We start from the raw sequence: 14,197 nt of genomic DNA, 5'->3' as shown, positions 1-14,197 counted from the left end.
ACACGCGGGGGAATTTGAATCCAAACGATCGTGCGCTGGCCGCTGCACGGCGCGTGTAACGATCGCGTCCTAAACGGCACGAATGTCACAGAAGCGCCGCTCGCGATCGCAGATCCTTACAGCATCGTAGACGCGCCGCCGGCCGCATGCGTGCGTGCGCGGCGATCGATGCACATTCGCACGGCCACGCTTTGACAACCAGGTAACGTTGTGGGTGCGTGGCTAGGCGGCTGCGGACTGCACGAAATGGCTAGCATAATGGGAATCCGTAAGCGTTTGAGGGCGAATGTTCGCTCCCAGTGTGAACGGTGAACGGGAAATGCGTCCCGCAGATCGTTCAGGTGTCCGATGAGGCGCACGATCTCCAAGTCGCGGCTGGGGCTCTGGCGCGACTCGGTGATCGAGCAACGGTACATTGCACTCCTAGCGTTCCCATGCCGCGTGTGACGGGTGCGGTTGGCGTGCGCTCTGCTACACACGCAGACATCGGGAAGCGCCGGGATCACTGTTGCGCTGGCGATGCCTCTTTGGTATCAAATTCTGCGAAGCGGGTTCACTGTTCAAGGATGGATCGGCCGTTGGCGCTGAATGCGAGCCTGTCGTTGCACAGCGCAGCGGTGGACACGTATGCGCTGACGGACTTGCGCTGTGGAAGCGCCTAGCCTAGCATTTGACAGCGTCCATGCCGATTTTGGGGTCGACACCTCGCATCGCGTGCGTCGTCCGGGGCATCCTGGGCAGACGGCAGGAAACCCAATCGAGCCTTGCCTGTCCGTTTGGTAAAGTATAGCACTTCATTCGGGGACATATCGGAACAGATGCCGCAGTGCTGTGTTGCGTGCACGCATGCGATCGGGTGAGGCGGATGACACGCATCGCGCTGGCCAGCAACGCTTCTGTCGTGATCGGCTGGAACAGCGCGAAGCAGTACGTTCACCAAAATATTGCTCGATGCAAAATATGCTCCATTTGTGGACTGGGAACGAACAGCTTTCGGTCCGCCGTCAATCTAGGTACGGAACCAGTTCAGTAGTATTCGTCGAGGCGTCAAACTTTTACGGAGGTCGGAGATACTCTCGCACGCACCTGCCGCGCGATAATCATGGAGATGTAAAAATTTCTGGCTCCCAGGCCAACATATTTCTAGTCTGAAGAGAGAGTCGGTAGCTCGTGGGCGAGCGAGCTGCATGCTTGCACACTGGCTTCAGCGAGCCTAGCTGCCAAGAACAATGCGAACGCGAATTCAACGGGAACCAGGGTCCAAGCTGAAGTGCATTGCGGGGCCCAGTGGATTCCAAACCGATCCCTTTTCTGGGGGCAAGGATTCAGGTCTTCCGTTCCATCATGAAGGATTGATATCCTCGCCATTGGTCGATGATAACCGAACGGGCGAGTGCATATGATAGAAATCGGGCTGTAGTACGTAGAGCTCAAGGACGGCGATTCGATCGCCGACATGCGAAGCACGCAGGAAACTGACTTTAGGAGAGCGTTCAAGTGGGTGTCTAGATCCGCAGGTTTCGGGAGCGCCACCGCGCCATCATACAGCCCGCAGGCGATTCACCGGCGACTCGCAGTGAGGTACTGGAATGCTCTGGAAACAAACCAGCGGCATGCATGGTGAGTATGGCGAGAAACGTTTTTGTTCCCGAAAAGAAGCTGTGGATCATCTGCTGAGCAGATCTCCACGGCCGCGTAACCGTTCCATCCGCGGCATTCGAATACGATGGCGTTGCCCATTACTTGCTCACCATTCGCTACAATTCATAAGAGGTCTGTCTGCATCAGTACGGATACTGCTGCCTTTCACTCAATGGTAACGTGTACATTCCGCATCGCTTTAAAAAAATGGTGAGCAAATTCGAAGACCGCACCACAAAAGCAAGAGTACCCGATCTGATCACTGCGGATGCAGAGATGGTGCCCGGAGTCAGAGCCGAGCATTGCACCCGTTTTCACGGCGGGAGCAAACTTCATGGTCTTGGAAACACTGGCTCCGCACGTTGCCGCAGAGTACCTGACCTGTGCCAAAGAGTGAAAAATCACCCTAATGACAGCGTTCCAGTGCTTCTCAGGCATAATACTCTTGGAGCTGCATCAGCGGATCACCTCCAGGCGCCAGCCCCGAGGCCTTCCATGAGGCCCCGCGTGACGCTAGACGCCTCGCGCAGTCCGTACGCTTCCGCCACTCGCTGGCTCGCTGCTGCAAGTATCACCAAATTCCACTATGAGGCGCCAACCGCACGAGGCCGGCTGTGAGAAACCCGTATCGCGTACGTTTCAGCGCTCGGCGTGTCGCTGGATCGATAGGGGATCAAGTCACTTGGCGCTTACCGCCCCGAACATGGTAGAACCTGAAGGCGCCCACGTTCGTTACAAGCTTTCCGCCCGGCATTCTACATCACGCGTGTATGCAGCAGAGCCAGCCGGCAGGCCACTGGTAAGCGCTCTTTCACGAATCCGAGCGTTCTCTGCGCCTCGCACTTGGAAGACGCACAAGCCTTGTATATAGAAGGCGCCCCGCTTGCGGGGACCACGAGCTGGAGCTTCAGATCTTCGCTGCTGCACACAGGCATCAAAATTTGAGACAGAACGAACTTTCGACGATGGCTGTCGCCTCCAGCGCTCGCGCCATCTGTCGATGGCAGCCGCTGCGCTTTCGAAATTTCAAATCGCCAAACATGAAGGCGCCACAGCGGATAGGGCGGCGCGCATGCCAGGAGGCGCTCTCTTGTCGAAGCGTTTGGCGCTGTCCCGGCCATGACCGCAAGGCGTTTGAATCTCTCTGGAATGGAAGAGAACTTTGACCCCGCATGGGAAAACTTCGGTACAGGGAGTGGTGGACTGAGTACATCAAACTATGCCAACGAAGCCGCTTTGAATTCGAGTGGAATGCTCGGGAGCCGTCGTCAGCCGCGTGTTGCCGACAACTCGCTTGGCGGAGGTCTTGCCGCGCCGCGTACACCACTCGCCGAAGAGAGAACGATGAACCGCACGTCTTTCGGCACGACGTCAGGGGAACACGCGGATCCTACGATTTTGAACGCCTCTGCTCACGAGGAGCTTTACTCGGCATATAACTTGCTGCATGCACTGGCGCAGGACTTCAAGAAACCGTTCGACGCCCCTGCAATCGTCGTGATCGGCCACCAAACGGATGGAAAATCTGCACTGATTGAGGCACTCGTTGGGTTCCAGTTCTCGCACGTCGGTGGCGGCACGAAAACGCGTCGGCCAGTCACGCTTCATATGCAGTACAATCCACGCTGTGCGCAGCCACTCTGTTTTCTCTCCACCGATCAAGGCGAAGAACAGCGATCGCTTGCCGAAATCCAGGCCTACATCGAGGCGGAGAATCTCAAACTAGAAACTGATCCGTTTCGCTCCTTCGACCCAGAGGAGATCATCATCCGCATAGAATACAAATACTGCCCAAACTTGACGCTTATTGATACACCGGGGTTGCTCTCACCACCGCCGGTTGGACGCCGGGCAAATCCCCAGCAACAACAAGCTATTCAAGCGAGCCGCGAAGTCGAAGACCTGGTGCTGGCAAAAATATCGCGCCCCGAGTACATCATCCTTTGCTTAGAGGACACAGCAGACTGGCATACGGCAACGACGCGACGTATTGCAATGCAGGTCGACCCGGACTTGTCTCGGACGGTGCTCGTGAACACCAAGCTGGACGCCAAGCTGCCACAATTCGCACTGGGTGCCGACCTTGAGCAGTTTCTTCTCGCTCGCCCGGTTCTGAACGCCCACCCGGAGCTTCTCGGAGGTCCATTCTACACGGCAGTTCCGGCAGGGCGGGTTGGCCATACACGGGAGCATGTTTTTGAGAGTAACGAGCGCTTCCGTCAAGCGATCGCCCGCCGTGAAGCTGAAGATCGTGCTTATATCGAGCGCAAAATCGGCAAGCCGCTTCCTCGTGCGCTCCGTGATCGCATAGGAGTCAGTAAGTTACGGGCTTTTCTGGAAGACCTTTTGCAGACTCGGTACATGCAAAGCGTGCCATCTATAGTGCCTTTGCTGCAGGGCGAGTTCCGCAACGTCGACCAGGCGCTCCGGCGCACGCTCGAGGAGCTCGAGTCCATGAGTCTCGAGCGCCTAAAAGAAAAGGGGCGCGTCTACGCAGAAGACTTTCTCCGCCGGCTCGCAGCCGTCATCAAGGGCACGATTCGCGCACCGCCTACACTCTGGGGCGAATCTCTGGCCGATGAGCGCATTCGTGGAGGCTCTTATCATGACCTGGGAAGTGTTGGTACCAATCTTCAGTCCGCGCAAGCTGGCGGTATAGCACGACTGGCCATTTCGTCCCGGGGCGAGTCGCGCGTGGAAAACGAAGAAGCGCGGCTCTTTGGTGGTGCCCAGTACTACCGCGCTCTCCGAGAATTTAAGACTGTTGTCGCTGAGATGGAACGTCCACCAGTCACACCCGAGGAAATCGTCAACGCAACTGGTATCGACGACGCTCACGACGGTGCGAACTACATGCGAGCGGCTTGCGTCATTGCGGTGGAGAAAGCGCGCGATGCCTTCGATCCGCTCCTTGAGCGCCTAACCCTGCGTTGCCTACATATTTTCCGACGCATGTTTCCGGTCGTCGAATTTATCATGAGGCGTGATAATCTCACCCTCAACGAGGCACTCGATATCCCATTCAGGCGCATTATGGAACAGATCTTCTGTGAGTTTTTGGACCGAACAGCCGCGAACGTGCAGCGCATTTGCCGCGAAGACCTCGAGAGCATGACGCGTTTTGTTACTTGGAACCTGAGCCAGCCCAGCAAGGCTGCACTGCGGCGCTTCCTTCAGCCCGTCGCTGAAGAGCTCGGCGCCCCGGCTGCAATTCAGGAGAGCCTATTCGGATCACCGGTTAGTCCCGAACAGGCAGCTTCCGAGGCAGTGGATGAGTTTTATGCGAGTCAGCAATATGGAGCGCATGACTCCGACGGCACGAGCGCAGGTGCTGGAACTGCGAAAGCGTATGCGCATCCCGCTGCTGGGCGGTTAGCAGGCAGCGCTGGGTCACGGGTTATGCTGCCACGGAAACTAGAACGCGGCAAGGATGGTAAGCTGATCCTTCCCAGCCGCGTTGCAGCTCAGGAAGTCATCCTGCAGTTCATGGACGACCTCCTCCTGAGTCGCGTCGTGACGCCCTCCAGCATGGCAGTCGTGTCCTCGCTTGTTGACCATATTGTCGACGCCTGGCGGATGCACTTTGCCAAAGTTGTAGAACTCAAGTTCAATTGCTTCTTCCTGATGCCAGTTGTAGAGGAGTTCCCACGTTTCTGCCGCGAAAAGCTCGACCGTCTCTATGGCGGCGACCTCAACGATGTCTTCAATATCGCTGAGGCGCGGGCAGCTCTCGAACGTCGTCGCGAGGAACTACTCCAGGAAAGACGACGTGTCGAGAAACTCCAGGAGATGTTCAACGCGATCAACTCTCAACTCACTGGCTACCACGCGGGATTGCCTTACCCGCAAGACTCGGCAGGTGCGGGTGCTGCGCTATCGTCTGCGTCCGCTCCGGGAGCAGCGGCGGCAGCTTCACAACCAGGTGGTGTTAGCGCTGGGCTCGGGGCCACTGTTCGTTACCCCGATCTGCGGCGCTTCGAACAAGGAAGCCTTCAACGGGCCTGGTAGCACAACCATGGGGAATAAAAACGTCTATCCTTCGCGACAAGCAAAGCCCGCAAAGCTCCCACCCCAACTGCTCCGTCATCGCTCCTCAGTAACAGTCTGGGTGAGCGCCATGCCCCCCAGTACCTTGTCCAGAAGCGAGCCTCGCTAGCCGCTTCCAGGTACCCGACTACTGGGGGTTATCGGAAACAGCTCGCGCCTGGACGCACTCCTTGGACCCAAACCAGGCTCAGCGACCTGCACCGTGCTGCTCCTCCACAGAACCGTCATCTGCCGCTGCACCTGCTATCCTTCTGGTTAACGAGTCGTACGCGAGTCTCCCTGGGCGCTCTCCGAAACGCACACGCTGTCCGGGGTATCGGGAAGAAGCGCATGGGCTTCCACTCCGTGCCCCAGAAACGTGCTCCGGACCATGCGCAACGCGTTCAGCGCACCCGAGAGCGCTCGTCGACCCCCGAGCCCGCTTTATTGGCGTTCACTCAAGCGTCCTCCTAGACTGCTTTACGTTCTTCGCGGACCGTGAGTCCCGATCTATATGCGTCTTTCGTGCCAAGTAACGAGCACTGCTTATCTGACGCTACCGAGCCTTTCGAAAGCGATAGTAGGCAGACCAGCGGTAACGGCAGCAGCGACTCCCCGAGCCTGCACTGGACGGTATTACGGATTTGCGCACACACGTGCGTGGACTAGCGCTCACAAGCTATTATCGAAATCCTTGCGTATCGACATTCGAATGGCAGCGACCAGTACAGCTACACCGCTACCCAAGCGGCCGGTGACGGTACCGTTCTATGGCGAGCGCCCGTACCCGCAGGTACTCGTCGAAGTGTTCCTGGACTACAACTGCCCCTACAGCAAAAAAGCTTTTCTAACGCTCTGGCAGGAAGTTCTGCCACACTATCGTGCTGATTCGCGGGTGCAGTTTGCGTTCGGCCTCGTGCCGCAACCGTGGCACGCTCAGACCTGCTACATGCACGAGGCAGCGTTAGCAGCGCGGCAAGTGAGTGGTGATGCGGGTTTCTGGAAAGCGAGCGCTGCACTCTTCGCGCAGCAGGAAGACTGGGTCGATGAGAAAGTACTCGACAAGACACGTCGCCAAGTTTACGAGGAGTTGGCACAGTGCTTGGCGAAAGCCGGCGTTGTATCGTCCGCGTCGCTGATTACGGAACGCCTGCTCACTGCATCCGGCAACAGCGGGAACGCAGTCGGTGCTGATGTCAAGTTCGCGTGTCGCTACCATCGTGTTCGCGGGGTTCACGTGACGCCCACAGTACACATCAATGGTATTCCGGAATTAAATGCATCAAGTTCGTGGACAGTGCAGGAATGGAAGGAACGTATCGATTCGCTCTTGTCAAGCGAGTTGTCGCAGTGACTCGCGCGGACGATGCGGGAGCGGTTTTTGTTATAGGAGGCGCTGCACGCCAGCGTCCGCTCCTGAGAGTGCTGCTGCGGATATTCCAGTTGGAAACCCGATTGCATCGAGTCGACGGCATCGCGGAGGCGGTTAGGATCCCAAGCGGTATGGATAAAGTCTCTGTGCAAGTGGCGGCTTCGCGCACTTGTGATACGGATCATACGAATCGGCGTCTTGGTGACCATACCATCGGTGGGTTCGTTTCGCAGAAGTTTGACGTTGCGGTAAAGGGAAACTTTGTGCGCAGAGCACAGAAGATCGCTTCTTGTGTGGAAGCACATAGCCTCGGTCTCTCCGAGGATGCACACTCGAACGCGCCCCCGATGCCTACAGCCGGAACGCGCTCAGAAAACAAATGACGCATTCCAGTGAAAGTACTCGCGCTGTGCATCAAAAAGTGCGTCGCATGGCAGGTCTTGGATGCAGGTACTCTGAATGACCCGGTGCGACGGCCACGGTTGCTCACATTGGAAACGACGATCAGGCGCGAAAGCGGACAACACCCAGCAGCGCCATGGCCTTCAGCGACAATGTCAGAGCCCACACGAACGGCGCTACCGTTAAAACTCTGGAAACGAGAATGGAGAATAAAGCCCAGAGCAACCAGCAGCAGCCTCCAGATCCTACTCTACCTTTCAAGCTCTAGACACGACGGTCGCGAAGAAAGCTATAGAACAATCAGCAGCAGTGTCCAGGTCTGCTCGAGTAGGTGGAGAGGCATCCATGTCGCCGCCTGTAGGCTCGAGGGCTCGAATGCAACACTAACGTGACATCGGCTTGTCATCGCAGTACGCTGTGCTGCCAGGTTTCAAGCTTTTCACGCTATGTCATTCATGTTTCGTGTTCAGGTACTCTCCATGCATTGTTCAGCATGTATCGCGTATTCCGAAACGCTTCAGCAACCAAGGCACCAGGCCCCACGAACTGCTCTTCAAAGTGCACCTTGCGTTTCCAGTCGCGCTCTATCGTAGTCACTTTCTCTCTCCGGGAAGCAGTTTGATCAGCACTTCATCGACTGAGCAACTGCTCAAAATCCTGAACCGAACCGCTCAATACCGAAAGAAAATAACTGGCAATCTTCCTGGGCATAGCGCCGGGGGCACGAGTTCGCCACTGGGCCTCCAGCACCGACCCCGAGAAGCAGCCAACAGGCTTCCGTTCCGTGTTCGGTGCACGCCACAGCTACCGACTACCTCCGTTCGGTTGCACACACTTGACACACATAGCGATCGCAAGAACGTTCTCATCAAGTCCGACGCTTGCGCTCTAGCCTTGTTGTCCGGGCGTGCGTCGTGAAGCTTCCGCGGCCTCGCAATATCCCGAAGTTATGTGTGCGCCACGAGTACAGGTGCGCTTAGCAGCGACTTGTTCCGGACCTGTGCCCAGACTTGTGGCTAGCGCACGACTCGCTGCCCAGTGCTCGTTCACGTGCAAAGCTTGACAGCGGAACAGTCCCGAAAAAGTCAAGGTTTCACCAGCGCTGCTATAGCACGCCTTGGCGCCCCGTGCTCGTTCAGGTACGTTGACTTGACGGGTGCTCCGAAGGTCAGTTTTGTGGTACCGCTGCTGTTACGCGCCTTATTGCCCAGTGTTTTTGTACACCCGAAGCTTGGCAGCGGCTGGGATTCCGGAAGGTAAACGTTGCGGTTACGCGATCATTCAAAGAGGTTCGAGTTGAGGGCACGAACTTTGGCAGGGCTCGTTACCGGTGCGGTAACGCTGTTCTGGAGGCCGCCTGACGCAACCCAGCCATGCGCAGCTTGAGCTCAGCGTCGTGGTTGCTGAGCAACGCAAAGACTTTCACTCCGCCAGCAGCGAGCGTCTGGGGTGCTGCACTCTGGAACCTGGTCGTCCAGCGCCGCAAGAGCTCCCTGGAGCCGGCCCGGACGCCTTCGGTACCTGCAGAGAACGGTGCGCAGCCGCACGCTGCTGCTGAGGCGGATAAAGCGGCCGACTCGGTTACTCCAGAGACACAAGCGGATATTTCGCAACTCGCCTCGGTGCTTGACCATCCACTTCTTGTCGTGACTCGCGAAATTGAATGGGGAAACCTGTTGATCGGATTCGAACAAGCCAATAAGTATGCCATTCGACTGGCGGATGGACGCATTGTTGGCTTTATTGCAGAGGAATCATCGCTTGGGCGAGCTATTTTACGACAAGCACTCCGCACACATCGCGCTTTTCAGGCGACGGTCATGGACGCAATGGGAACGCCAGTTCTTCGGGTGCATCGACCGGCGTACCTGATTTCCTCATCGATTTCGGTGTATCGTTTGTTTGGAGACACGGTGGGTCCACTGCTTGGCGAAGTGCATATGAACTGGCACCTGTGGCGTCGTCGCTATGATCTGTTCGATGCCCAAGGTCGTCAGTTTGGCGAAATCGACGCGCCTCTCTTATCGGTTCAGTTTCCCATTCGAGGTGAAGGTGCGGGTTCCACGGAAGGGCCAGGTGTTCTCGCTTCGATTGATAAGGACTGGACAGGCCTCGGAAGAGAACTTTTCACGGACGCCCGGCAGTACGTGATTCGAATGGACCCAGCAGTGACACCTCAAGGCGTTATCGCAGATGCGCAACGTAAGCTCGGTTTACCGGAGGGCGCCCCGCTAGCCTCGGCCTCAGGTCCGGTGGAGCCCGCTCAGGCGGCCGTACCAAGCCGCCTAGAGACTCCCGCGGAGGCTCTCCAGCGGGAACGAGAACGTCATCGTCAGTCACTGGAGCATGACGGGCACGCTGGACGACTCTACGCGCCGTATGCATCGACAAGTACCGCTTCGGACTGCAGCCTGAGCGAGCTGGACATGGCCAAACGCGCAGTTATTTTAGCAGCAGCCATTAGCATTGATTTCGACTATTTCTCGCTACACAGCGGAAGTCCTGGTATGTTCCACATGCCTTTCTTTTTCCCGATACCCATTCCCGGATTCGGAGGTGCTGCCAAAGCAGAGAACGATGCGCCGCCCGCGGATACATCTTCGTCGAGTGCGACTAGCACCGGAACCAGCGGCGCTGAAGCGGCAGCAGCAAGCGGCAGCACCGAAACACCACCATGGATGCAACGTGGTGCTCAGGATGGATCAGGAGGCGGAGCAGCGTCTACTGGCCCGAATCCGGACAAAGCAGCAGATCCCTGGGCAACGTTCGAGCCCGGAGTCGAGGACCCATCGCAAGGCAACAGCTTTGATACCGATATCGACGCTGGCTACGACGAGGGCGCCTGGGACACATCACCCGACGCGGATACCTCTGGTGGATTCATAGAATCTCTCTGGGGGGCACTTTCGGGCGACGACGACGACGACGACGAAGACTAGCAGAAGCTGGACATGATGCCTGGCGACTTGCTCCGGGGGTCGCCTGAAGCGCAACGTTGCACAATCCGTTGTTGATGGTGATGCGGCCTGAACTGAACGAATGTATCCCTGTACCATGGGTAGAGGAGCATTGCACGACTGTTGCGTGCATCCGCTTGTCTCGAGCAATGTAAAACAAAAGTCTTCACTGGATCTGCGGGGCAAACTCCCGGGGGCTTCCACAAGAACGCGAGACAGTAATGCAGTGCGAGGAAGCTCGCGCCGTCGGCATACGCCTACTGCACGGCAACAGCTGCCCAGTACTGCTGCTTTCTTTACCTACATCTGATCCATGCATCCGAAGCGGTGATGTTGTTGCTCGCAAATGTGCGCGACGGCACAAGCCTAATGATGGATAGAACGCTTTGGCTGCAAAGTTTGCGCCTGCTTTTTCCGATACAAACTTTTGGGTGGGTCTGTGCACATCGCCTGGCTAAAATATCGCTCGGCAGGTCTGGGCATGCCCATGGACGCATGCCCTGTGCAGTTGACGCTTCATCGTGGTGATACGGTTGCCGTGCTTTTCCTCAAGAGTCGGTCACAAGTCGTAGTTTGCAGAAAGTGACCGTCATCGGTGACAGCGCTAGCCGCGTCGATCTGTAGCCCGAGGCGGCAATGCGCTGGAGCTTGCGCGTCCATAGCGCAGTGGCACAATCTGCGACTCGACAGAAAACACAAGCGAACAGCGGCTACTATATCACCGTTTCTCGACCTAATTGCCCGTCAAGTGCTGGACTCTCGCAGCAGCATGAAAAACAAGGCAGCCTACATTATACAGATCACATGGAAAACATCCGATCTTGTCCAGGGTTTTCAAGAAACGGACCCGCATCCCGCCGGGGCACCATGTGTGAACACAACCGATAAGCGGCACGGCGTCTTTCCCGGTGCAAATCTTGACACGATATACTTAAACCTCTACCACGCGACCGCAAAAGCATACGCCCTATAACATACCACCGCTACGTAGTACGTCGATCATGTCGTAGATCTTCTGATCGGCACCAGCCCGGCGCTGCCGATCGAGAAAACACACTGCGTCAATCGTGCCTTCAGCGTAGACTCGACGTCCACATACGTTGTGCTGAAATACGAACCGCACACTGCCGTCTGGACTTGTCAAGCGATACGTGTGAAAAGCATGGCCTTGCAGGCACGACTCCGGAACACCCATGCGCGAGACCTGCAACGCTGGATCGCGAATCTTCTGAATATCCTGTTCACCGCCAAAGCCTGTAATTCCCCAGCTTTGCAGCATGGAGGCTACTACTGCTTTAGCAGTGCCACTTGTGTCCAGCTTGGATGCCTGATGCGACTCGATGACCTCGAGTCGATAGCCTCGGAATGCGTTGGGAAACTCGCGCCCCAGCAGCTCCACCAAGGCTTGAAAGGCAACAATCTGCTTCGCCATGTTCGGTGCGATGACGGCGTAGCGAGCGCTGCGCGCTACCATCTGGTACAACGCTGAAGTATCACCGCCAGTGGTGCCCATGACGAAGTCGAACCCGTTCTCGACGTACCAGGCTGCGTTCGGAATTACCGCCTGCGGCTGGGTAAAGTCAACACAGATTACGTTCGGATATTCCTTCTTCAACTTGGTAGCCAGTTGTGCGCGCTCGGCTGGACGAACCAGCTGCACCTGGACACTGCGCTCCGTTCCGGTAGTGTCGTCACGAGCGGTGCACTCCACGGCGGCGGTTGCAGTGCGCTCACCAGTGAGCGAGAACGGGACCAGCTCAAGACCCCGTCGCAGAGCTGCCTGGGCGACTTCCAGCGCCATACGGCCCGGCAGACCGTTCGAGACTAGAGCCAGTCTGCTGGACACACTTGCATCGTCTCCGCAAGCAAACAAAACAGCGCCTCCTCGGGTACGCGTGGAGCGTCCCGCGCACTCGGCGGTGCCCTGGCGCCTGCACAGACGCCAGCGCGGGAGCGCACCCACGAACATGATGCGTAAACTACCGTGGAGATTCGCGTCAGCGCAGCTGCACCTTGTACCTCACCACCCACAACCAAGTAGCAACCGGCAATAGATCGCTTTCTCTCGTCGTCAAGGTCAGTGCACAGACGAAACGCTGAAAGTCTGCAGCAGAGTTTCGCACCAGGCAGGCGATTGATCGGCTCGAAGCCGCACCTGCCGCTGCAGCGAGCATGGCGGTATCTTGTTCTAAAATGGACAATGCAGACATGATTGAAAAAGCACCTCAAAGCTGCCTGCTGCACGTTGGACACCTATGCGGATACGTCGCACGGGGGAGGCGGCGACCCCCTATGATGCGCTCTCTTCGCTTCTCGAGTAGGACTGTGGCATCATGAGGGGCATTGCAGGAGATGTGCGCGCTGCGGGCTTTCCATGTGCAGCGCTCAGCTCCCTGATGGGCGCATCCAGCTAGGCAGCAGCTGCAGATCGGCGCTGGCGTGTGATTTCCTGTTGCCGGATCGATGCCCCCCGACGGATATCTCTTGAGCCGAGCATAAGGCCAGTAGCCAAGAGGGCTACGTTTCTGCTTTGGTGGGAGCGTCTGCATTTCACCCTGCTAGGAATTGTATATGCCTGCAGAATTGGGGCCTATCGATTCGGTCATGCCGCCGATGCTCGGCTTATGACGAGCGCTCGCCCCAGCGTGTCGCCCGCATGCCTAGAGGTTGCCCAAACGCAAGACGACAGCTCCATGTCGTTGTTTTCATACGCAGCGGCGAGGCATGGGCAAGATGGCGCGGGGCCGGGACTCGAGTCCGCGCTGGACCCGAGTCCAGCAATAGGAACTGATACCTGCGATCGCAGGCAGTGGGTGCAACGTTTCCAACGGCGAATCGCAGCAACCTTGAATCTGTGTGAGGCCGTGGAGAAGCCGCCATATGCGCGCTAAGGGTGTACGCTCCAGCTTGCAGTCGATCAGAGCCTGAGCATCATACGGCACTTGGGCGTACCTGCGCTGCGTTTCCGAAACTGGGGCATCCATTGTAGCACCAAACGCTTCCACTCGTCGAGAGCACGCGCAGCGATTGAGACGCGAGCGTACGGAATCCGCATATATGGAGCGTGACAGAAGGTCGCTCCACGCAATCACTGCGAGCCTCGGAGCCTAAAAAACGTTGTACCGGGAAACATCTATCGTAGAGCACACGCTTCTTACAGTCACATGATTGAATCCCGACGAGTTTTCGAGACTATACACGAAAAAAGACGATAATTCTTGTGCTGTACTGAACAGCGCTCGTCGCTGAATCTCATGGATTGCTAGCTTTTTTCCATACCATGTTGATGGCTTTCAGCAGATTCATGAGGCGGCTCTCCACAGCTCCCAGTAAAAGTGTACTAAAGAATCAGCAGCGTGCTGGGGTGGCATGTTTGCAGGAGCGTGACGCATTCGTCTACCTGAGCCCGCGCTAGTCGCGGACTCTCAAACGAAGCTCAGAGCAAAAGCATGGAGAGGCTCGGACGCAGCAGCCAACCCCGGAGCGCGCTGTTGTATGGACGCGAATGGAAAAGCTCGCGAGCCTCCATGGCAGTGCTTGCAGGGATCCAGTCGCGGGTCTTTTATAGAAGCGTAGCATCTTCTAAACACGAACCGGGAATCCTCGATTCCGGGATGCTTATCGGTCTCCTGGGGAGCATCCATTCTTCTGCACCAGGCGTTCAAGCTCCATCCGCCTCTAGAAAGGCGTCGGTGAACTGGGATGCATGTGGCGCTTCAGCGTTTTTTCTTCGGCGCGAGTACTCGCCTGGGAATGCGCACACTGCACACACCGATCGATAAAGCGTACGAAATCCCGT

The 14,197-nt window shown here is 57.1% G+C and overlaps 4 protein-coding genes across 4 annotated transcripts, besides 3 other annotated features; 3 read left to right on the top strand and 1 right to left on the bottom strand.

Annotated features, from left to right (window-relative positions):
* Positions 1 to 186: 186 nt before the first annotated feature.
* Positions 187 to 1,058: a sequence feature (possible transcribed region).
* A 711-nt stretch (positions 1,059 to 1,769) lies between these two features.
* Positions 1,770 to 2,504: a sequence feature (possible transcribed region).
* A 256-nt stretch (positions 2,505 to 2,760) lies between these two features.
* CYME_CMN262C (dynamin-related protein involved in chloroplast division CmDnm2/DRP5) lies at positions 2,761 to 5,649 on the top strand (the record flags this gene model as incomplete). Its single annotated transcript, XM_005537323.1, has 1 exon — positions 2,761 to 5,649. The coding sequence occupies one exon, from the start codon at positions 2,761 to 2,763 to the stop codon at positions 5,647 to 5,649; it is 2,889 nt and encodes a 962-aa protein (XP_005537380.1).
* Positions 3,036 to 5,990: a sequence feature (possible transcribed region).
* A 191-nt stretch (positions 5,991 to 6,181) lies between these two features.
* On the top strand, positions 6,182 to 7,021 carry CYME_CMN260C (hypothetical protein, conserved; the record flags this gene model as incomplete). The annotated part of the gene is made up of 1 exon (XM_005537322.1): positions 6,182 to 7,021. The coding sequence occupies one exon, from the start codon at positions 6,182 to 6,184 to the stop codon at positions 7,019 to 7,021; it is 840 nt and encodes a 279-aa protein (XP_005537379.1).
* A 1,793-nt stretch (positions 7,022 to 8,814) lies between these two features.
* Positions 8,815 to 10,380, top strand: CYME_CMN259C (similar to phospholpid scramblase; the record flags this gene model as incomplete). Its single annotated transcript, XM_005537321.1, has 1 exon — positions 8,815 to 10,380. The coding sequence occupies one exon, from the start codon at positions 8,815 to 8,817 to the stop codon at positions 10,378 to 10,380; it is 1,566 nt and encodes a 521-aa protein (XP_005537378.1).
* A 985-nt stretch (positions 10,381 to 11,365) lies between these two features.
* On the bottom strand, positions 11,366 to 12,367 carry CYME_CMN258C (dihydrodipicolinate reductase; the record flags this gene model as incomplete). Its single annotated transcript, XM_005537320.1, has 1 exon — positions 11,366 to 12,367. One exon carries the CDS (start codon positions 12,365 to 12,367, stop codon positions 11,366 to 11,368), a length of 1,002 nt encoding a protein of 333 aa, XP_005537377.1.
* Positions 12,368 to 14,197: the final 1,830 nt, after the last annotated feature.

Source organism: Cyanidioschyzon merolae, chromosome 14 (genome assembly GCF_000091205.1).
Source record: "Cyanidioschyzon merolae strain 10D DNA, chromosome 14, complete genome".
Taxonomy (NCBI): Eukaryota; Rhodophyta; class Bangiophyceae; order Cyanidiales; family Cyanidiaceae; genus Cyanidioschyzon; species Cyanidioschyzon merolae.
The sequence above is the reverse complement of the archived record's forward strand: the minus strand, read 5'-3'. Positions and strand labels throughout refer to the sequence as shown.